General features: G+C 65.0%; 6 protein-coding genes across 12 annotated transcripts; 3 read left to right on the forward strand and 3 right to left on the reverse strand.

Annotated features, from left to right (window-relative positions):
• Positions 1-110: 110 nt before the first annotated feature.
• SDHC (succinate dehydrogenase complex subunit C) lies at positions 111-6,913 on the reverse strand. 2 transcript variants are annotated; one of them, XM_065043177.1, is made up of 6 exons: positions 6,726-6,913; positions 4,650-4,706; positions 4,100-4,201; positions 3,701-3,762; positions 2,783-2,946; positions 111-925 (listed from the first exon to the last, which is right to left on the reverse strand). In XM_065043177.1, exons 1-6 carry the CDS (start codon positions 6,743-6,745, stop codon positions 821-823), a joined length of 510 nt encoding a protein of 169 aa, XP_064899249.1. In that variant the 5' UTR covers positions 6,746-6,913; the 3' UTR covers positions 111-820. The 2 variants fall into 2 exon arrangements, with proteins under 2 accessions (XP_064899249.1, XP_064899250.1); XM_065043178.1 differs by lacking the exon at positions 6,726-6,913 and adding an exon at positions 4,821-6,300.
• Positions 6,914-7,474: 561 nt separating this feature from the next.
• Positions 7,475-10,307, forward strand: MPZ (myelin protein zero). The gene is given in 6 exon segments (XM_021296566.2): positions 7,475-7,945; positions 8,391-8,557; positions 8,645-8,858; positions 8,946-9,081; positions 9,188-9,248; positions 9,356-10,307. Coding segments are annotated over 6 exon segments (945 nt in total). The 5' UTR covers positions 7,475-7,881; the 3' UTR covers positions 9,659-10,307.
• Positions 10,308-11,159: 852 nt separating this feature from the next.
• Positions 11,160-12,579, reverse strand: PCP4L1 (Purkinje cell protein 4 like 1). 2 transcript variants are annotated; one of them, XM_065043168.1, is made up of 3 exons: positions 12,318-12,403; positions 12,065-12,119; positions 11,160-11,787 (listed from the first exon to the last, which is right to left on the reverse strand). In XM_065043168.1, the coding sequence occupies exons 1-3, from the start codon at positions 12,324-12,326 to the stop codon at positions 11,642-11,644; spliced, it is 210 nt and encodes a 69-aa protein (XP_064899240.1). In that variant the 5' UTR covers positions 12,327-12,403; the 3' UTR covers positions 11,160-11,641. The 2 variants fall into 2 exon arrangements, with proteins under 2 accessions (XP_064899240.1, XP_064899239.1); XM_065043167.1 differs by lacking the exon at positions 12,065-12,119 and having other exon boundaries at positions 12,318-12,579.
• Positions 12,580-12,728: 149 nt separating this feature from the next.
• Positions 12,729-16,147, forward strand: NR1I3 (nuclear receptor subfamily 1 group I member 3). Of its 2 annotated transcripts, XM_065043080.1 has the most exons (8): positions 12,729-13,308; positions 13,515-13,645; positions 14,018-14,220; positions 14,300-14,508; positions 15,253-15,398; positions 15,476-15,592; positions 15,665-15,770; positions 15,864-16,145. In XM_065043080.1, exons 1-8 carry the CDS (start codon positions 13,136-13,138, stop codon positions 15,991-15,993), a joined length of 1,215 nt encoding a protein of 404 aa, XP_064899152.1. In that variant the 5' UTR covers positions 12,729-13,135; the 3' UTR covers positions 15,994-16,145. The 2 variants fall into 2 exon arrangements, with proteins under 2 accessions (XP_064899152.1, XP_064899151.1); XM_065043079.1 differs by having other exon boundaries at positions 15,476-15,770; positions 15,864-16,147.
• On the reverse strand, positions 16,028-18,409 carry TOMM40L (translocase of outer mitochondrial membrane 40 like). Of its 4 annotated transcripts, none has more exons than XM_065043116.1 (9): positions 18,183-18,409; positions 17,661-17,728; positions 17,470-17,562; positions 17,239-17,340; positions 17,046-17,151; positions 16,848-16,944; positions 16,661-16,737; positions 16,483-16,585; positions 16,028-16,412 (listed from the first exon to the last, which is right to left on the reverse strand). In XM_065043116.1, exons 1-9 carry the CDS (start codon positions 18,277-18,279, stop codon positions 16,397-16,399), a joined length of 759 nt encoding a protein of 252 aa, XP_064899188.1. In that variant the 5' UTR covers positions 18,280-18,409; the 3' UTR covers positions 16,028-16,396. The 4 variants fall into 4 exon arrangements, with proteins under 4 accessions (XP_064899188.1, XP_064899186.1, XP_064899185.1 ...); XM_065043114.1 differs by having other exon boundaries at positions 16,848-16,970; positions 18,183-18,404; XM_065043113.1 differs by having other exon boundaries at positions 16,661-16,944.
• A 790-nt stretch (positions 18,410-19,199) lies between these two features.
• Positions 19,200-20,642, forward strand: LOC135576598 (apolipoprotein A-II-like). Its single transcript, XM_065043185.1, has 3 exons — positions 19,200-19,350; positions 20,197-20,420; positions 20,488-20,642. Exons 2-3 carry the CDS (start codon positions 20,215-20,217, stop codon positions 20,603-20,605), a joined length of 324 nt encoding a protein of 107 aa, XP_064899257.1. The 5' UTR covers positions 19,200-19,350; positions 20,197-20,214; the 3' UTR covers positions 20,606-20,642.
• The last annotated feature ends 87 nt before the right edge of the window (positions 20,643-20,729 follow it).

Genomic DNA, 20,729 nt, shown 5'->3' on the forward strand with positions numbered 1-20,729 from the left:
AGGTCAGACCTGCACCCGCCAGCTCCAAATGCTGCAAACAGTTTGTGTTTCCATCACCCGGCTCCTCTGGGAAGCGGCGACTCCCCGGAGCCCAAAGCAGAGGCGATGGATGTGGAGGATCGAGCTGCTTTATTACCAAGGTGGGGGAGCGACAAGAGCTGAAACAAGAGCTGGTGGCGACGTATGATCGGAAAAAAAGTCCCTCCCTGTTGTGGGAGAGATGGGGAAAATTGGATGTGAAAATTCCTAATGGGGGAAAAGTGGATGTTTTCACCGGCAGGGGCTCCGGGGCCCCAAACCGGCTGGATTCTGGGGATACTGAACCCTGCACACCCGTCCCAGCTGCCCCACGGCGCCGGCGCGGGTCCTGGCGGCACCGATGGCCCGTTCCCCTCCCGGTCCGGCGTTGGCAGCGCCGCCTGCTCTCCCCGCTCAATGGAGACGCTTGTCCTGGGCTGAGCCCACACACGCGGCTCCAGGCGTCCCCGAGCCCACTCGGACCCGCGGGGACACAGATCCAGCATTGTCTCCAGCTTGGGGACAGGGCAGAGAGAAGAAAGGCGCTGGAGTTCGCCGGGAGGAAGGCGGCAGCAACCGAATATGCTGTTAAAAGCCATTTTTAAGTCGTGCCCGGCTTCCCGCAGCTGTGTGGGACAGCAGGGGACGGCCCGGCCTGTCCTCCCCGTACCCGGGGGGTCGGTGCGTCCCCCAGGTTAATGAAAAGCAGCTCTGATCTCCCACCTCCCTCTGCAGATGCATCTTTGGGCCAGGACGGAGCGAATCTTCCGAAAAATGGGAGGTTGTTGACGGGAGGGCGCGTTCACATGGCGGCGAGGCCGGCGGAGGAGAGCAGGGTCAGGATCAGGACCAGCACCCCGGATTGCTCAACCTGCGTGATCTTGAACCCCTTCCCCAGGTCCCAGGCCTGCGGGAGAGAGGAGACGCAGCCGGTTAATTCCAAAGGCTTGGGGTAGGCAGAAAGGTGCCTCTTTGTGATGAAAGCTTGCGAGAGCACCCCAAAAAGCAGCCTTTGGACCCCTGGGTACGGCTGCAAGCATCCGGTACGTGGCTCCGTGCCAAAGGAAGCTCATCCCCCTCCAAACCCCCTTGTTTATCAGCAGAGCCGCCCATGAGCTCCCCCCGATCCCAAAGCAGCAGCTGCTCCTGCTCGCTGCTCTCCCGCTGACAGAAATGGGTTACAAAGCACAGCAGGAGCCGCAGATCCGCAGCAGAGCCCAAGGGGGGTGAACCGCAGCCACAGCCCCCCCACGGACACCCGTGGGGTGGGTGGGGGCCGCGCTGAGCCCGGAGGACGGGGGGGATGCTGGAACGCAGCCCAGAGCGGGACGTCCGAGGGTCCTGGGTGGGTTTGCAGCTCTCATGGGGCAATGGCCACATGAACACGGGTGGCAAGGGTGGCCCAGGGAGGGCACGGCCCCCCCAGCAAGCCCCCAGGCTCCAAACTGGGCGCACTGGAAGCCGCCAGCGCCGCAGCGTGAGCCCACGGCCGCCGCACGTGATGCTGCCCCGAGCAGGAGGATCGTGTCACGCTCCGGGCCAGCTGCCTTTGCTATTGTGCTCCTGTAAAACCCAACCTTGTCTGAGGCTGCAGAAAACACTAAATAACTCCAAAAAGCAGCACATCTTGTACTGTTCCCAGCAAGAAACTTGCAGCTCTCCCCCCTTCTCGTCAAACACAGGAAGCTCGGCTGAAGGGATCTGCCTGTTCTCTCAGCCCAGGGAAAACACGCAGGTTATTCTGTCTCCACCACTCTCTTGGGCTTGTAAATAGTGTAAAGCACTTGAAAGGTGACAGCGTGATGAGGGCGAGATAATAAGCCATAGGTGGCCCCTCCGCAGGGCTTTGGGGACACGTTCCTGGCGGTCACGCTGCTGTGGGGACACGGGGATGTTCCCGCTGGCCGTGCCACCCTGGGAAGAGCCAGCAGAGCGATGCTCTTTGCACCTTAAACCCACCCAAAATAGCAGCACCTGAGGTGGATAATTCCCTAGTAGCAAGTGATAGGACAAGAGGACGCGGCCCCAAGTTGCGCCAGGGGAGGTTTAGATTGGATATTAGGAAGAAATTCTTCCTGGAAAGGGTTGTCAGGTGTTGAACAGGCTGCCCAGGGCAGTGCTGGAGTCACCATCCCTGGAGGGCTTCAACAGACCAGAGATGAGGTTGTCAGGGACATGGGGCAGTGCCAGGGGTGGGGGAACGGTTGGACTTGATCTTAAAGCTCTTTTCCAACCAAAATGTCCCTGTGGATCGTGATCATGGGAGGGTTTGGGTTGGGAGGGTCCTTCGAAGCCATCTAGTCATGGGCACGGACATCTCCAATAAGACCAGGGACATCCAACCAGATCAGGGACATCCAACCAGACCAGGTTGCTCAGAACCGTGTCCAACCCGACCTGGGGTGTTCTCAGGGATGGTTCATCTACCACCTCTCTGGGCAACCTGGTTTTCCCACCCAAAGCATCAAAAATGGAGTTTGGAGATGGGACCTTGGGGACAATTTCTTCCCCAAAGGGCTGTGGGTGTTGAACAGGCTGCCCAGGGCAGTGCTGGAGTCACCATCCCTGGAGGGGTTGAAATACACACAGATGAGGTTCTCAGGGACATGGTTTAGTGCTAGAGCAAGGTTATGGTTGGACTTGATGATCCTGAGGGTCTCTTACACCCAAAATGATCCTATGATTCTATGAATTCCCCTTTCCCGTGCCCGTTTCCCCCGCAGCCGGCGCACAATCCCCTTCCCTCGCAGCCCCGGTTACTCACGAGGTGCCGGATCCCGTTCCAGGTGTGGTAGGAGAAGGGGAAAGCCAGAGCGAACTTGGCGGAACAGATGAGAGCGGGGCCCAGGCTGAGCGACTTCACCAGGGCCAGGTAGTGCGGAAACTGCTCAGGGAGCAGCAGCGCAGCCAGTCCGAACAGGGACACCCCTGCAAAGCCAACGCCGCGGGTCAGGACGGCGGGTCCGTCACCGGCCCTCGACACCCCAAATCTGGGTCGACCAGGGGCTGCATAGCTCACACAACACCCAGAGCCCAAACCGCCCCGAGCTTATGGAATTGCAGCCAAACCAGCCCCAAATTCAAGGTGAAAGCCACCGCGGCTTCTCCCCCCCGTTTTTAGGCTGAGAGGGTTTCTCCAGATGGTGCTGCCAAAATAAGGGGAGCGGCGCAGTTCAATAGCGCCTGATTGCGCCGCGGCACAGGCGCTCGCTCCGGCACCGCGGCTGCGCCCGCGCCGCTCAACCAGCTGCTCCTCAATGGCCTTTGTGTTCGCCCGGCAAGAAGCTGCGGTAATTACAGGCCTGATGGAGCGGAGCTGAACTTCCCCCTCCTCCTGCCGGCTGCGGCCGCAAAAGCGACGTCCCCTCATGCTCCATCGGGCCGGGAAGGGGACAGTGTCCCCTCCGGCAGAGGGTGACACACCGGAGCAGGAAGGTGACGGTGACACCGCCAGCTTGGCATAATTTCTTAGTATAGTGCCCAGGCGGCTATAGGTGTAAAAAAGTCAGCATCTTTCAGAGCGAAAATTAATATCAACCTGTCTTATTTTGGGGGGAAATGGTATTTAAAAGCCAGGGAAAGGCAGAGGACAAAGCGCAGGGGAAACTTGCTAAAGTGAAGGGGTTGAGGGGAACAAACGTGCGCCCCAAGTCCCGAATCAGCTGGTGGGGGGTGGACGCACCGATGCTGAGCGCCACGCCGGTGCCGCGGTGCGTGATGGACATCACCATGGGCAGGGACCACCTGCAAAACAAGCAACGGCGTCAGCAAAACGCGGGACAGCGCCGGGGCTGCACCCGCAGTTATTTAAGGAATCCGGCCGGAGCAAAAGGGGACGGACGGGGGAATTTGCAGAGGCAGCTCGGGAATGGCAAATGCTGCTGGCGCAGGAAGGGAAAGGCAGCTGCTGAGAGAGGGAGATGAAGCAGGAGATCGTGAGGAACAAAGGGGAAGGGTCTGGGTATCGTGGATAAAAGTGGCAGCTGGGAAAAGCAACAGAAGTAGCCTCAGAAAAGCCGTCGCTTCTCCGAGCAGGGGGGGACGGGGACACTGTGTGTCCCTGAGGCCGAGCGGCTCTTACTTGTAGATGGTGACGTGCGGCGACAAGGGCCGATTGGACTTGGTGTTCTTGTCCCAGAAGCGCGCCATCTCCTCCTTGGCCGTCGTTCCCATCGGGACGACGCTGCGAAAGGAGCAGAGACGGGCGGTGAGGACACACGGGCGGCGTTTCGGCCCCGGCAGCACCGGGAGGTGGGATCGCGCGTTACATAACCCCCATCACAGGCAACCTGCTCCTCGCAGCCACGGTAATTGCACACTGCGCCAAATAAAGAGCTGGTAATTTACTGCTCCCCGGATTACACGGTAATTACACTCACAGCCCCATTTAGCAGAAAATAACTATTTTTCCCCAAATCCGGCAGCGCAAAGCAGGGGAATGAGAGGGTTTCTGCGGCTCCCGGCCTTCCTCGGGTGCAAAGCTGCGGCACAGAGCAGCAGGGGGGTGACAGGGACACCGCCACCCCCCAAAAGACCCTTTGTCCCCAAGCCCCAGGCGGTGCCCTCGCGGTGGCAGGAGGTGGAAAGCGCAGAAGCCTCAAGTGGGATCAAGAGCTCGATCGGTTACTCACTGTCGCACGGAAAGGCCGGGGCCGAACCGGGCCAGGAGGCATCGCCGAGCGACACATCTGCAAGAGAGGAGAGAGAGACTCGGTGAGCGCCAAATAAACACCTGAAAGCGCCAGCAACACAGGGATGGGGAGAGGATCTGCCGCTTTGGCCGCTTGTGTCTTCAAATCAACCTTAACACGAGAGATTTGCGCTGCTCCTTGGCGATTTTTCTCTTCCGCTGAGCTCTGAAGCAGAGCCCAGGGGCTCGTTATTTCCGACCCCCTGTAATTAGTGTGCTGAGCTGTTTGCCAGGCAGACACAAACGGCGCTCAGCTCACAGCTCCCGCTTCTCCCTCTTGCTATAGCAATTATTATTGTTACGGCGAACATCCCCGCACAGGCACAACTGCACTCGATGGGGTGACTTGGACACTGTGGGGACGGGGACAAGGACGAGGGGTCAGAACGCTCTGCAGCGCGGCCACGAGCGCTAATTAATCCTCTCAAACACACAAGCGTCTGCGCCAGCGTCCCCCGCTGTTTCATTAGTGATTAACGAAGCTCTCCAGTCGCCCTCCAGCCGAAGACGCGGCGGGGAGAACATCTGGCGGACAGCTGTGCGCCAGGTGTGAATCCAAAACAAAAGGCAGTATTATTATTAACCGCCCCGAGTTCCTGTGTAAATGATCGGGAGGATGTTTCCTTTCCAATCCCTCCCTCGCTTCCCAAGGCCGGGGTTGAAACGCTGCAGGTTTTTTGGAAGGCGACGCGGCTGGACACGTTGATTTGCAGCAACCCCCCCCTGGATTCGGGCAGGGGGGAGGAGGTGGACGACAAATCTCTGCCCGCAGAGCATTAATGATTTATACCCATCGCTTTCCCCCCCCTCGGTCCTCTTCTCCTTCTTCTCCAGATTAAAAGACCCGACCTACTTCACCCCCTGTCTCATAGAAGCCGCTCGGCGCCTCTTCTGAGACAAGGGGGGGCTGGCACCGAATCGCACACGATATTCAAAGCAATAACAAAATTCACAGTGTATTTGCATTTTTTCAAAGCTAAGCTCCCCAGCGAGAACTCCTCATCTTCTCGGCTCCATTTTTGGGTTTTTTGGGGTTTTTTTTTAGCTGCAAAGCGCAACAATCATCGCTGGCAAAGCGCAGCCAAGCAATCGAGGTCACTCCGTGCCCAGGACCTTCATTATTCTTCATTATTTATCATGCCCTACGTTGTTGTGCCTTCCTCCATCCATTAACTTGCATTTCCTTCCAGATCACTGCCAAACATGGTTTTTTAAAGAGAATCAGCCCTAAAAGAGGATCCTCCGGGCTCAGAGCTTCACGGGAACGGGGCGAAGGCTCCGGGGGTGCCAATTATCAGGGAGCTCAATTATCAGGAAGCAGCTCAAACGAGACGGACACAAAACCAGCGGCGGTACAGCCGGAGCTACAGTCGCCCCCGGGTGACACCGGCAGCGACAGGGACATCTCTGGAGCGGCGTCACCTCGACAGACATCAACCCTGAAATACAAGTCTATAAACATCACTCGGACCCCCGCATGGAGGAGGCGAATGAGGAGCGATCGTAGGTGCTTTTTGATCTGACAGGCTGCGGCAGATCCTTCAAACAAAGCTGCGCACGCAACAAAGCGCGTCCCACAAAAGCCTGACAGCTCCGGCTAAAAGAGAATAAATTAAGGGAATAAAAGCCCAAAGCGTGTCTGCGCGTTGACAGCAAAGGGAGAGCTGGGGAGGGGACAAAACTCCTCGGGACGACTCGGGGGACATGGAAGAGGCACCTTCGGGCCTGGCAAACACGGGGCGCTTCCCCACGGGAGACCGGAGGGAGCGGCCCCGGGGCTGTGGTGGCTCCGGGGGCCGTTACCCGCAGCCCGGACGGGGCACGAACCGCCCCCGGGGCACCCAGGGCCCGGCCCGCCCGCGGCTCCGGGCCGCCCACCCCCCCCCCCCCTGCGGCTCCGTCCCCTCCCGGCAGCACCGGGGGACACCCGGGACACCCGGGACACCCGGGACACCCGGGACACCCGGACCAGCCGTCCCGTCCCCGCCCGGGGCCGCCGGTCCCTCCCCGGAGTCACCTCAACGCCAGCGCCGCCATCTTGGAGCGCCCCGCACGTCGGAAGCGGCCGTGACGCACTTCCGCCGCCGGGGCCGCCCGGTACCGGCTGGGTGTCCCCGGTACCTCGGGGCTGCTCGTTGTTCCTCGTTATCGCCGCAACTGCCCGTTACCCGCCCGGGGATGCCCGTTATCACCACAGCTGCCCGTTAACCCCCCGCCCGGGGATGCCCGTTAAGCGCCTCCGCCGGGGGTTCCCGTTACCCCCGGAGCTGCCGTTACCCAACACCCCGGGACTGCCCGGTTCTCCGGGGGCAGCAGGACGGGGCTCCCCGGGACCCTCTCGCCGGTGGAGGGAGTTGAAGCAGAACAATCTCCCGTCCTTGTCCTCGGGGTGAAAAACCCGCGGAGGGGACACGGCGGTGACACCGGGACGGGAGGGGACACATCGGTGACACCCGGACCGAAAGGGACACAGCGATGGCACCGGGATGGAAAGGGACATAGCGATGGCACCGGGACGGGAGGGGACACACCGGTGGCATCAAGACAAGAGGGGACACAGCGGTGGCATTGGGAGGGAAAGGGACACAGCGGTGGCACCGGGACCGGAGGGGACACACCGGTGGCCCCAGGACCGGAGGGGACACAGCGGTGGCATCGGGACCGGAGGGGACACACCGGTGGCCCCAGGACCGGAGGGGGCACAGCGGTGGTATCAGGACGGGAGGGGACATATCGGTGGCACCGGGACGGGAGGGGACACAGCGGTGGCATCGGGACCGGAGGGGACACAGCGGTGGCATCAGGACGGGAGGGGACACACCGGGGTCCGTCCCCGGGACCCTCCGTTCCCCGCGCTCCGGTGCGCTCCGGCTCCGGCCGCATTCCTGCCGAGCCGCCCCCGCCGCGGCGGGAATGCGGCCGCACAAAGGGCGCCGTGTCCCGGCCCCCCCGCCCGCGCCCCCCTCCTCGCCCATGGCCACACTCAATGTCCCCTTTGAGCTCCGGCTGCCCGGTGCCCCCACCTGCCCGGCGCCCATTGGCCCGAGGCCGCGGCTCCGCGGGCATCGCCCGGTGCCGCCGGCTCTTAAACCTCGGCCCCCGGCCCCCGGCACCCTCCGGCCCGTCGCTCAGCCCTCCATGCGGCTCGGAGCCGGCCGGTGACAGCAGCCACCATGTCGCAGGGTGCCGAGGGCAGCGGGTGCCTCCTCCTCCTCGCCGGGCTGCTCGCGGTGCTGGGTAAACCGGGGACGGGGAACTGGGGCTGCTCATCCCCACATCCAGGGTGCTGGGGGGGGACCAGGAGGCTCCAGACCCCCGGGAGGTGACTGTGGGGCTGGTGGCCACCTACTTTTGGGACTTACGGTGGTGATGCTGCGGGGATGTGTCTGCTGCTGTGTCCCTGTCACCTGGCTGCAAGGAGGGTCCCAGCATCAGCCACCTCCTTAGGGACAGGAGAGGGTGCTAGACCCTGCTGCGGTCCCCAGGTGACGCTGGCACTGGGACACGGTCCCCGTGGGGACACCGGGGAGGAGGGTCCGTGTGGTGGCACAAAGAGCCGTCGTCCCCCCGCAGCCCTTGTGTTTTCTCCAGGGCCACCAAAAGCCCTTTGGTGGCAGCACGGGGCTGGTGTGGGGGGTGTGACAGGGTCCCCATGGGGCTGACGGGTTTGTCCCCCTGGCAGGGCCGTCCCCGACATCCTCCATCCACGTGTACACGCAGCGGGAGGTTTACGGCACCGTGGGCTCCCCCGTCACCCTCTCCTGCAGCTTCTGGTCCAGCGAGTGGATCTCTGAGGACATCTCCATCACCTGGCACTTCCAGGCCGAGGGCACCCGTGACAGCACCTCCGTAAGCGCCCGCTCCTCTGTGGGGGGGGCCCTGGTGTGCCTGGAGCCGCCGTCACCCCGATGTCCATCTGTCTGTCCCTGTCGCTAGATATTCCACTACGCCAAAGGCCAGCCCTACATCGATGACGTGGGCACCTTCAAGGAGCGGATGGAGTGGGTGGGCAACCCCCGCCGCAAGGACGGCTCCATTGTCATCCACAACCTGGACTACACCGACAATGGCACCTTCACCTGCGACGTCAAGAACCCTCCTGACATCGTGGGCAAGTCCTCCCAGGTCACGCTCTACGTCTTTGAGAAAGGTATGGGACGGTGCGGGCGCTCCCCCTCCCCTGCCTCAGTTTCCCCACCGTGGGGAGGGGGCTGAGTGGGTGCTGGTGTCCCCGCAGTGCCCACCCGCTATGGTGTGGTGCTGGGCTCCATCATCGGCGGGGCCCTGCTGCTGGTGGCCGTGGTCGTGGCCTTGGTCTATCTCATCCGCTACTGCTGGCTGCGGCGGCAGGTGGCCCTGCAGCGACGGCTGAGGTGAGACCCCCGCCCCATCGGGGCCAAAAAGACCCCAAAACGGGGCTGAACCAGCGAGGGGTCGGTGTTTCCGAGCTGCATTTTCCCCTTTCCTCCCCAATTTTAGCGCCATGGAGAAGGGGAAGCTGCAGCGATCGGCCAAGGACGCGTCCAAGCGCAGCCGGCAGGTGAGTATGAGGGGTTGGGGAGGGGGGGTGAACCCCTCTCCTGCTTTTTGGGGTGGGAGGAGAGGCTGCGGGGGACACCGCGGTGCCGATGCCGCCCCGTCCCACAGGCACCGGTGCTCTACGCCATGCTGGACCACAGCCGCGGCACCAAAGCGGCCAGCGAGAAGAAACCCAAGGGAGCCCCCGGGGACTCCCGCAAGGATAAGAAATAGCGGTTAGCGGGCAGGGAAGGTACCGCGGGGGCGGCCGCCGGGGCCCCCCGGCCCCCCAAAGTCGTCATGACCATCGAGATGGAGCTGCGGGGGGAGGGCCCCGAGGCTGCGCGCCCCCCGCCCGCCGTCCGCTCCCCCAGCAGGGGCAGCCTCAAGAGCGCCCTGATGAACATCATCAAGCCCAATGCCGAGACATGACGGGGTGCGGCCCCCCCCGGCTCCGGGAAGTAGCCGCCCCGGGGTGGGGGACACGGCGAGGAGCGGGGTGTGGTCCTCGCCCCGTGTCCCCTCCACCTCGGGGACACCCCGGTGTCCCCCCGCCCCGTCCCGAAGCCCCTCGGTCGGTACCTTCCTCTGCGCAACCGCTGCCCTGCCCAGCCCGGGCTCTGATGTAATTTTTCTGTTCGAAGATGCAAACACTGAATTTTGAGTCTGCCCCCTCCCCAAGATGCCTCGGTTCCCCCTCCCCAGGGACCTGCAGGGTCCCCGTGGGACCGAGCTGCCCCAGTCCCTTCCTAGTGTCCCCCCCCCAAAACCAATCTCCGGGAGGGTTTTTCTCTGCCCACGTCGTTGCTCCTTTTCTGGCCGTTTTCTCGTCTCTCCCCACGACCGAGCCCAAATGACGTCATGGGGTGGCCCCCCGCCCCGTCCCCTCCGTCCCCCTCCCGTCCCCCATTAACCCTCCCGCCCCGTAACCCCCGGCCCCCCCCACGTCGACCGAAGCCTCGTGGAGGAGGAGAAGCTGCGGCCCGGCTGGGGGACCCCAGGTGCCCGTCACCCGGTGCCCGTTTTTCTATGTCCCGTCCGTGTCCCCACGGCACCGTTAATAAAACTCACATCTCCAGGAGCGCAGTGTCACCCCGGCTCGAAGTGGGGGTGTCCGGGGGTGCGGGGGGGGGGGGGGGCGTGGGTGCTGAGCACTTGCGAACTCATCGCACGGAGAGTCTCCAGCTCCCATAGAGAAAAGGGCAGCGCTGCCCTTGTGCCTCAGTTTCCCCAGGGGTGAGGTGATGGATCATGGCTGCGACCCACCCCAGGACCACCCACCTCGTCCCATCAAGCGTTTGAGTTAATTAACGCTCATCACCCTTGAGCTTGAGCCCACGAGGGGTTCCCGCGCTGCCCCGGGGCTATAATTGTCTTTTCCCTAATAAGTCTGCAAAGCGAGCGGGGGCCAAGCCCCCACCCAGGGTGTCCCCTGGGCCCTGCGTGTCCCTTGGCCACGGACGCTGTTTTTCTTTCCAGGAGCTATTTCTGCCACCGCGGCTCCACGCCGGGTCCCTGTGTCCCCAGTTACCTCGTGGTACTGGGCAGCTTTTCGCGTCTGAGCACGGAGAACCCCCCCCAAATAGCTCATTTTACCACCCCCCCCCCCCTATTTCTCGCGGTGGTGCCGAGGCCGCGACTCTGGGCAGAATTTTAGGGGAAAAACTTCAAATTTGAGGGTGATGGGAGACCGCGGGTGGCGGGGGGGGGGGGGGGGTGAACCCGTTCCCAAAGCGCCAGTCAAAGCGGGGAATCCACCACCCACAGCTCAGGGACACACCTGCCTGTGCCCCCCACCCCCCAAGTGGGGACACACACCCCAGGGACCGGCTGCACCCCATTCCCCCAGGGAACAGGGACTCGGGGGGTGTCACCAGCTGGGGGACAATCTCCACACACACCCCCCCCTGCATAGACCACACACCAGCCCGGCTCCTCTCCCCCGATGTTTTATTCTTTACACATGCTAAAATCCGTCCCCCCCCCGCCAGGCGAGAGGACGGTGACAATGACAGGAATGTGGGGAGGGAGCGGTGCGAAGATGGGGAGCCCTGGTGGGCTGCAGCAAGTCCCTCCCGCCGTGTCGCACCCCCCGGGATGGGACAGGAGCTCCCCCCGCTCAGGGGACACCGGTGAGTGTGTGTCCCCCCCCCCCCCCCGCGACACCCAGGGGCAGGAAAATCGGAACCGCCCCGGGGAAAAAGGCGATTGCGCGCCAGCCCCTCGCCCAAGGGCCACCTCCCCTCCGGCGGACACCGGACTCGGTGCTGTCCCCCCCAACATCGACCCCCCAGCTGCACCCGGGGTGGGCGAGGGACGGGCTGAGCCCCCCCCGGCCCCTCACGCTGCCCCCCCGGTGCGGCGGAGCTCAGGATGGGGCTGTAGAGGGGGGGGGACCCGGGACCCCGCAGCCCCTCAGGGTCCCGACTCCTTCTTGCGCTTCTGGAAGCGGCGGAATTTGCCCTGGATGGCGAGCGCGGCTTTTTCCGTCTCGGGTGCGCTCAGGTCGATGTCGATCTCCTCCTCCTCCTCCTCCACCTTCTTGGGGTCGCCGGCTTTGGCTGGGGGGGGACACACACAGGATGGGGGTTGCCCTGGTTATAGCCTGGCACCCCCAAACTCACCCCGGGACACCCAGGGTCACCGCCCAGGGGCAGGGTAAGGGCAGAGCAGGTCCCCAAATCCATGGAGGTGTCACCCCCACCATGGTGAGGACACAGATCCTGGACACTCCGGGGACGGGAACAGCCAGCGGGGTCCCAGAGGGACATAGGGACAGAGGCGGCACCGGTGACAGGGCACCCCGAGCGTGCAGCCGCCGGTACCGGGCATCCTCACCTTCCTCCTGCCCGCCGGGGGCCTCCGCCGCGGGGGGGGACTCATGGTGGCTGCGCTGCGGAAGAAAAGGGGGTGCCCGGGTGTGACACGGGGCAGCAAACCCGCACCGAGGGGAACGGGCTCCGTTTTACCGGGATCCCCCACGAACCTCGGGGGCCCCCCCCACTCCAGGCACAGCATCACCGCCGTTCCCTCCTCTCCCTTTTGGCTAGAAACGAGGGGAAAACGGGAAAGCCCTCGTCTCGTCCCTCACCTCGCTCATCGCCGCTCCGGTGCCGCCGCCGCTCCCGGTGAGCGGGGCCCCGAACGCCGCGGCCCCTTTGAAGGGGCGCGGTTGAGTGACGGCCGCGAACAGCCAATGAGACGCGGGGGCGGGGCCGAGAGGGGACCCGCCCCCCGCATGTGTCAACCCCCCCCGCGACGAATTTCGACGCCCCACCGAGCGGGAACCGGGGGGTCCGGGAGGTCGTGGCCGTTGTTACCCCCCCAGCTGCCGCCATCCAAAGGTGTGGGGTGACACCCGGGGTGGCAGGCCCTGCCCGGGGGTCCTGGGTTGGGGACACCGGTGGCACCTCCCTGCGGTGGTTGGTGGCAGGATGGCCATCGCCATATCGCCATCTCCTCCGGGCTCTGCCACCCCAAACACTGTCCCCGGCATCGACATGTCCCCCTGCCTGTCCCCATGTCCGTCCCGTCCCTGATTGTCCCCATGTCTGTCCCATTCCTGACTGTCCATGTGTCTGCCGTGTCCCCACCTGTCCCCGTGTCTGTCCCACCCCTGACTGTCACCATGTCTGTCCCTTCCCTGCCCGTCCCCGTGTCTGTCCCGTCCCCGCCTGTCCCCACTGTCCCTCCCACACCGCCTGTCCCCGCCTGCTGCCACCTCGCCCAAGTTCAAGGTTCAAACTCCACAGGGCTCTGGCTGGGAGGTGACAGGGACACGTGGGGGCCGGGTAGCCCCTCGCTGGTGGCACTGACCACCAGGCACAGCCGCACCGGTGGGCACCAGCTCCCAGGTACTGGCACCGCTGGGCACCTGCTGTCCCCCTGCTCCGGGCACTGTCACCTGTCATGTCGAGCCCCTCGGATGTGGAGAGCAGCCCGCGCCCGCTGCCGGTCCCCATTGTCCCCGGGGGGAAGGATGCGGAGCCCGAGGAGGAGAAGGTCTGCGCCGTGTGCGGGGACCGTGCCAATGGCTACCACTTCCATGTCATGACCTGCGAGGGCTGCAAAGGCTTCTTCAGGTGGGGGCTGTCACCGCAGGGGGACCGGGGTGACGCAGGATGGGTGGCAGGGGATGGAGTGGGATGAGACAGCAGGGACAATATGGGATAGGACGGGACAGGACAATATGGGTTGAGACGGGCCAGGACAGGGTGGGATAAGGTGCTGCTCCTCTGCCCCTCCTGGGGACACACAGTGACAGTCCCGTGGCCTCATGTCCCCCCAGGCGCTCCATCAACAAGGGCGTCCGCTTCACCTGCCCCTTCTCCCGGAGCTGCCCCATCACCAAGGCCAAGCGGCGGCAGTGCCAGGCCTGTCGCCTCCAGAAGTGCCTGGACGTGGGCATGCGGAAGGACAGTGAGTGCGGTGACATGGGGACAGCGGCAGGGAAATGGGGGGACAGGGGACAGGGCGACACAGGGGTGACCTGAGGGGAACGAGGGGACATGGAGCAGAGGGAACCTGGGTGGGAGGACACGTGGGAAAGGGGATGATGGAGACCCGGAGGTGACAATCCGGGGGGACATGGGACAGAGAAGACCAGCGTGGGTGGGAGGACGTGGGGGCAGAGGAGGGGATGGGGCAGCCCTGGGGCAAGGGGACAGCAAGGGACAGGGACGTAGAAGTGACAGCAGGGGACAGGGGGGAGAGGGGACTGCAGGGCAGCGGTGGCTCCGCGCAGCGCGGGGCTGTGACTCATCCCGGGGTGACGGTGGCGGCGGGTGGCAGTGATCATGTCCGAGGAGGCTTTGCGGCTGCGGCGGGCGCTGCGGGGCCAGCGGCGGCGAGAGCAGCCGGGGGAGGTGACAGCGGAGGTGACAGCGGAGGTGACAGTGGAGGTGACAGCGGAGCAGCAGGAGCTCATCGCCATGCTCATGGCAGCCCACCAGCGCACCTTCGACCCCAGCTTCTCCCAGTTTACGCATTACTGGGTGAGCAGGGACCCACTGGGGACACGGCCGGCCCCCTGGGTGCTGCGGCACAGCGCTGACCCCGGTGTCACCAACACAGCCCGCCGTGCGCCTCTACGTGCCCAGCTCGCAGCCGCAGAGCCCGACGCAGCCGGGTGTCCCCACCGAGTGGCCGCTGTCCCCGCGGGTGGCCTGTCCAGACGAGGATGTGCTGCCCGACGTCTTCTCCATGCTGCCCCACTTCGCCGACCTCAGCACCTTCATGATCCGGCAGGTCATCAACTTCGCCAAGGAGATCCCGGTGTTCAGGTCTGCGGGGTGTGCTGGTTTAACTAAAAACGGGTTAATTTTCCTCATGCAGTTACAAACCTTCCTTTCCCTTCGCTCGTTATTTGGACTTAGTCTGAGAACAAGAGATACCAGCCCAGCACAGTTAATGTGTTTAATTGCTCTGCTCTGAGAGCCAAGGACACTCTGAGCTCTGCCCACAGGGGTGAGGCAGCGAGGAAGGGGATGGACGGACAGAGCTGGACTGACACCCACATTTATCAATCAGAGTATTCCAGCCAATTAGCATCATGCTAATTATTTAAGAGTGGGGCCTTCCAGTGTCCAGCTCTCTCTTCTCTTTGCTCTTTTTGGCGCAGCCGGGGGAGTTTTGGTCGGGACGTTTAGTTGGGCCTTTTGCCATTTTGCAGAGGCCTCTGGGCTTTTCTGCCTCTTTCCCTCTTTTCTCTCTCTGGGATGGGCTGTGGGACCAGGTGCCGTTTCCTGGGACTGGCTGCTCAGCGTGTCCATGAGGAATTGCCTCGAGTACCTTTTATTTCTATTATATATATATATTTACTAGTAGTGTATTAGTACTTTGCTATTTTATTGCACTGTGTTCATCTCAATCCAATTTCTCCCTTCCCTTTGGATTCTCTCCCCTATTGGAGTGAGTGAGCGGCTGCGTGGCTGCATTGCCAGCTCGGGTTAAACCACCATGGGGGTGTCGGGGGAGAACAGCCCTCTGCCCCCAGCCCTAACACCCCCATGTCACCCCCCCCGCAGGGGTTTGCCCATCGAGGACCAGATCTCGCTGCTGAAAGGGTCCAGCCTGGAGATCTCGCAAATCCAGTTCAACACGGTGTTCAACACCGAGAGCAAGACCTGGGACTGCGGGCCGCACTGCTACACCATCAAGGACGCGATGCTGGGTGAGGGGACGCGCTGGCACCAGGGGGAAAGGGACAGTGGTGTCCCTGTCCCCCCCTCACCTCTGTGCCCCCCCCAGTCGGCTTTGAGCAGCACTACCTGGAGGCAATGCTCAAGTTCCACATCAGCCTGAAGAAGCTGCAGCTGCACGAGGTGGAGTACGTGCTGGTCGAGGCCATGCTGCTCTTCTCGCCAGGTGTGCACCGCGGGGGCCGCAGTGGGGGTGTCCCCTTGGCCACGCTGACCGTCACCCCCCCGCTGTCCCCAGACCACGCCGGCATCACCCAGCGGGACATCGTCGACCAGTTCCAGGAGAAGATGGCACTGACGCTCAAGAGCTACATGGACCAGCAGCACCCCATGCCCGAGGGCCGGTACGTGCCGGGTGGGGGGGGGGTGACACAACCACGGTCCCCACGCCGCGGGGACGGTCACCAAACGCCTCCCCGCCCCCAACCCGGCCGCAGGTTTGTCTACGCGAAGCTGCTGCTGCTGCTGACGGAGCTGCAGACGCTGAAGGTGGACAGCTTGCGGCAGATGCTGCACATCGGCGACCTGTCCTCCATGACGCCGCTGCTCTCCGAGATCATCAGCTAACGAGCCCCCCCCGGTTGCCACCGCACACCACGGGGACAAGTAAAGCTCCTTTATTTTTCCAGGCTCCGCGGGTCCCTGTGCCGCGGGAGGGAGCGGAGGGACGTGGCACTGGGGCCCCCAGACCCACGCAGCGTCCACTCCTCATCCCTGGGGTGTTAACGGCCACCACGCGCTGTCACACAGCGTCCCCCAGCCGCCAAGGACCGGGCCCCCCATCCGCGGGCTCCCCCGGTGTCCCCGCGGCGGCTCCCTGAGCAGGACGGTGACACCCGCGGCCGCTCAGCCCACGATGACGCTGAAGCCGCAGTGGAAACGGTTCTTCCAGTGGTTGAGGAAGGCGCCCAGAGCCAGGGTGACGGGCAGGGGGGGCAGCTTCTTCTCCAGCACCCCCCCAACGCTCCAGTTACTGTCCACGAGCCCTGCGGGGGGGACGGTGAGCGCGGGGGGGACGGTGAGCACCGGGGTGGTGGGCGCCGGCTCCCCGCTCACCTCTGAAGACCATGTTGGCCCGCGGCAGGTTGAGCTGGTAGCCAAAAGCGAAGGTCGTGTCTTGCAGCCGCGTGTTTGCCTCCAGCTCCACCCCCACCTGCACCTGGGGGGGCACAAATGTGAGACCCCATGGGGAGCCGGGGACACGTGGGGACAGGGACAGGTGGGGAACACTCACCTGCTCGTTGGCCCGGTGGTAGTAGCTGGCGTGGGCCCCCCCGTACCCCACGTTCAGCGTCGCCACCCACTTGAGAGCTGGAAGAGAAGCCGAGCGGAGGGCGAGGGCGGTCGGGGTGCCCCCCGGGGTCTGCACATCGGCGGGGACCCCCGGGCTGTGTCCCTGTCCCCAGGGCCCCCCCACGTACCCGTGTACTTGCCCGCCAGCGTCAGGATGGCTCCTTCCTCCCCCGGCCGCCGGTGATAAACCATCTCCCCCCCCAGCACCAGGCGGGGGGTGACGCTCTGCAGGAAATGGGCCACCAGGATGACTGTGGGGACAGCACGGCGCTCAGCGCCTGCACCTTTGCGCCCCGGGGGGGACACGGGGGGGACACCCCACTCACCGGACTCGCCGAGGATGTCGGGGTTGCCCAGCGTGAGGGTGGCCGTGCAGTCGTCCCCCCGGTACTCGCCGTCAAACTGCCACGTCACGAACTTGGCCTGGTGTGTCTGCGAGGGGACGGGCACCACAGGGGTTCTGTCACCGCCCAGTGGGGGACACCCCAAAACCCGGGGTCCCCTCCCGCCCGGTCCCACCTGGAAGACGGCTTTGGTGCGGATGCGCTCGGCCACCAGCTGCAGCACTTGGGCGTTGAGGCTGCCGCTGTTGTCCATGTCCCCAACCAGCGTGGGGAAGGCCTGGGGACACGGGGGGTCAGCTGGGGACACCCCATCCCCCCTGGAGCCCCCCACCCCAGGACAACTCTTGCCCGTCCTGGTGGCCTTGCAGCCACCCCGGGGCCACCCAGTGTCCCCGGGCCACCTCACCTCGGTGGGGCTGAGCTGCCGGTCGCCCACGAAGGTGGCGTTGAAGTGGTAGCTGGAGGGGCCCAGGGTGCTCATGTGAACCGTGTGTGTCACCTGCGGGGATGGCACATCAGTGGGGACCAGGGGGGTGGCCCGTGGGTGGCAGTGGCCACCCCCTGCAGCACAAGGTCCCCATGTCCCCCCGTGCTGACCTGGAAGTGGCTGCTCAGGGTCTTGGTGACGATCAGCTTCACCCCCTCCATCTGCTGCGGGAAAACCTCTGCAGGAGAGGGGGGCTGAGCGGGGACACCGCTGCCACCCCCATGCCACCTGCGGCCACCCCCGGTGCCACCTGCTGCCACCCCCCAGGGGCACCTGCTGTCCTCCCCCCTCTCCCAGACCCCACCCTCATCACCCCAGTACCAGCCCGTCCCTCAGCGCCACCGGGAGCCTCTAAAGCTGCTGGGGCCACCGGGGGTGTCCCCAGGTCCCATTGAACCCCGCTTCCGATGTCCCCCCAGTCCCAATGTCCCCCGGTCCCAGTGCCCCCCGGTCCCGATGTCCTGCAGCCCCGGTGTCCCCCTGGTCTTGATGTCCCCCTGCCCCGTTGCCCCCCCTGGTTCGGATGTCCCCCAGCCCCGGTGTCCCCCTGGTCCCGATGTCCCCTGGTCTGGATGTCCCCTAGCCCCGGTGTCCCCCCAGCCCCGGTGTCCCGCCGGTCCCCCCGGCCGCACCTTTGCATTGCCGGTGCAGCTCGTCGAAGCTGCCGGGGCTGCCGAGCGGCTCGCCCCGGCGCGGGGCCGGCCCGGCGGGGCCCAGCGCGTTGCCCATGGCCCGGCCCGGCGCTATGGCCGCCCGCCCCCCCCGGCCCCGCTGCCCGCCGCCATCACGGGCCCGGGCGCCGCCGCCGGAAGCGGCTTCGCGGGGCCGCGCCCGCCCGAGGCCGCCGCCATGTTGGGTGCGGGCAGCGCTCGGCACCCATTGGCTGAGCCGGCGGGGGCGGGGCCTCCCCGACTGCGCTCGCCGGACTCCGCGTGTGTCCCCACGCGTGTTCCTTGTCCCGATCTCCTCTATTCCCGTGTGCCCCCATCTTCTGTCCTCCACCCCCTCCGTGTCCTGTCCCCTTCGTGTCCCCTCTGTGTCCCTCCCTGCACTCCCGGGTCCCCCTGGCTGTGACCCAATTCCCACCCGTGTCCCCGCTATGTCCCCTGCCGATGTCCTTTTCTTGCCCCACGTCCCCCTCCCTGTCGCCCCTGTCCCCTGTCCCTGCTGCCACCACCAGCAGCTTTTCTGGAAGGGGCTGCTCTGGGCAGGGACTCAGACCCCGGTGGCCCCACCAGTGACCCAGGGGACAAAGAATTTTTGCCCTCGGGGCTGCCCAGGTGCCCTTTGGCCATTTGTCCCCAAACAGTGCTGGAGCTGCAGCCAGGTGTCCCCAGGGTCCCCCCCCGCCCCTCGCTGAGTCACAGCGTCACGTTGGCGGCCGAGGGTCAGCGATAAGGCGGGCAGTGACCTTCGCCCCACGGGTGCTGGTGGTGACCAGGGTGTGCAGCCCCCAAGGGTGACCCCACCAAGCCAGGACCCCCGGGAGCTAGAGTGGTGCTAGAGTGGGGGTCCAGGGGCTTTTCTGGGGGTGCTAGTGCTGCAACAAGCCAGCAGCTGCCCCCACCAGCCCAAATGCCTGGGCCATTGTCACCAACCGCCTGCATCCTGCCTGGGGTCATGGGGCGCTGGGGGCACAGGGACAGCGCCCGGGGGTGTGGGGCTGCGGAGGGGCTGTCCCCTGCAGTGACCGTTACCCCCGCCGTGTTTACCCGGGCCCCAGGGCGGGGGCTGGCGGGGGGATATAAGCAGCTCCCAAGGGGGGATCCACAGCCCCTGCACCCCTAGAGTCCTGCCCAGGTCAGCAGCAGCCGGTGTGGGACAGGATGGGGCTGTGGGACAGGGATGGGGCAGGAGGGACTGTGGGGCAGGATGGGGCTGTGGGGCAGGGATGGGGCAGGAGGGGCTGTGGGGCAGGAGGGGCTGTGGGGCAGGGATGGGGCAGGAGGGACTGTGGGGCAGGGATGGGGCTGTGGGGCAGGATGGGGCTGTGGGGCAGGGATGGGGCAGGGATGGGGCTGTGGGGCAGGATGGGGCTGTGGGGCAGGATGGGGCTGTGGGGCAGGGATGGGGCAGGAGGGACTGTGGGGCAGGAGGGGCTGTGGGGCAGGGATGGGGCAGGGATGGGGCTGTGGGGCAGGATGGGGCTGTGGGGCAGGGATGGGGCAGGAGGGGCTGTGGGGCAGGATGGGGCTGTGGGGCAGGGATGGGGCAGGAGGGACTGTGGGGCAGGAGGGGCTGTGCAGCAGGGATGGGGCTGTGGGGCAGGATGGGGCTGTGGGGCAGGATGGGGCTGTGGGGCAGGATGGGGCAGGAGGGGCTGTGGGGCAGGAGGGGCTGTGCAGCAGGGATGGGGTTGTGGGGCAGACTGGGGTTGCGGGGGGCAGGATGGGGCTGTGGGGCAGGGATGGGGCAGGACGGGGACAGAGCTGCTATGGGATGCGGTGGGAAGGGACAGGATTGTGCCAGCAAAGCTGTGTGGCTGGGACGGGGTTGGGAGCAGGACGGTGGGGCTGTGGGGCTGGAGGGAGACCAAGGTTCCATGGGGTGGGATGGAGACACTGGGGCAGTGACGGGACAAGGAAATAGGGGCAGGACAAAGGGGACAGGAGGGGCTGGTGGAGCCACCACTGACCCGTCCCGCAGCCTCCTTGCCCCGCCGAGATGAAGGCGCTTTTGGCCGCGCTGCTGCTGCTGCTCTGCGCCTGCTGCCTCCAGGCCGCCCTGGTGCGGCGCGAGGCCCCGGCCGAGGACACGGCTCCCGCCACCCTCGACAGCTTCTTCACCCGCCAGTTCCAGACCCTCTCGGAGTTCATGACCAAGGAGCTGCCCCAGAAGCTGCAGGCGGAGGAGCTGCGCAGCCAGGCCGAGTATGGGGGGGACAGGGGGGACCCCTCAGCTGCCCCCAGACCCCCCCTCATCGCCGCTTCTCCCCAGGGCATACCTGGACCGGGCCAACAAGCAGCTGGCACCGCTGGCCCAGGAGCTGCGCAGCAACTTCGTGGGGCTCTTCACTTCCCTGCTGGATCTGGGCAAGGGCGAGGGGAAGCCCTGAGCGCCCACCCCGCGACAATAAAGCGTTGGAGCCGCCACTGTGTCCCTGTTTTTTTTGGGGGGGAGGGGGAACATGACAAGGGCTGAGACCCGACAAACTCAATTCTGCCCGCACTAAAGATGGA

The sequence above is a fragment of the Columba livia genome, chromosome 28 (assembly GCF_036013475.1).
Source record: "Columba livia isolate bColLiv1 breed racing homer chromosome 28, bColLiv1.pat.W.v2, whole genome shotgun sequence".
Lineage (NCBI taxonomy): Eukaryota > Metazoa > Chordata > Aves > Columbiformes > Columbidae > Columba > Columba livia.

Bases quoted from the DNA above. Each gene is read 5' to 3' on its own strand.
- SDHC (XM_065043177.1), bottom strand. From the start codon at position 6,745: ATGGCGGCGCTGGCGTTGAG. The intron at 4,202-4,649 runs GTGAGTAACCGA...CTCCTTTCGCAG, and splicing joins CCCGGCCTTTCCGTGCGACA to CGTCGTCCCGATGGGAACGA. The intron at 926-2,782 runs GTGAGTAACCGG...TCTCTCCCGCAG, and splicing joins GGAACGGGATCCGGCACCTC to GCCTGGGACCTGGGGAAGGG.
- PCP4L1 (XM_065043167.1), bottom strand. From the start codon at position 12,564: ATGGCGGCAGCTGGGGGGGTAACAACGGCCACGACCTCCCGGACCCCC. The intron at 11,788-12,317 runs GTGAGGGACGAG...GTCCCCCCCCAG, and splicing joins CCGGAGCGGCGATGAGCGAG to CCAAAGCCGGCGACCCCAAG.
- NR1I3 (XM_065043079.1), top strand. From the start codon at position 13,136: ATGTCGAGCCCCTCGGATGTGGAGAGCAGCCCGCGCCCGCTGCCGGTC. The intron at 13,309-13,514 runs GTGGGGGCTGTC...ATGTCCCCCCAG, and splicing joins GGCTGCAAAGGCTTCTTCAG to GCGCTCCATCAACAAGGGCG. The intron at 15,771-15,863 runs GTACGTGCCGGG...ACCCGGCCGCAG, and splicing joins CACCCCATGCCCGAGGGCCG to GTTTGTCTACGCGAAGCTGC.
- TOMM40L (XM_065043113.1), bottom strand. From the start codon at position 18,279: ATGGGCAACGCGCTGGGCCCCGCCGGGCCGGCCCCGCGCCGGGGCGAG. The intron at 17,341-17,469 runs GTGAGGTGGCCC...CCGTGTCCCCAG, and splicing joins GGCAGCTCAGCCCCACCGAG to GCCTTCCCCACGCTGGTTGG. The intron at 16,586-16,660 runs GTGAGTGTTCCC...GTGCCCCCCCAG, and splicing joins ACCACCGGGCCAACGAGCAG to GTGCAGGTGGGGGTGGAGCT.
- LOC135576598 (XM_065043185.1), top strand. From the start codon at position 20,215: ATGAAGGCGCTTTTGGCCGCGCTGCTGCTGCTGCTCTGCGCCTGCTGC. The intron at 20,421-20,487 runs GTATGGGGGGGA...GCTTCTCCCCAG, and splicing joins GAGCTGCGCAGCCAGGCCGA to GGCATACCTGGACCGGGCCA.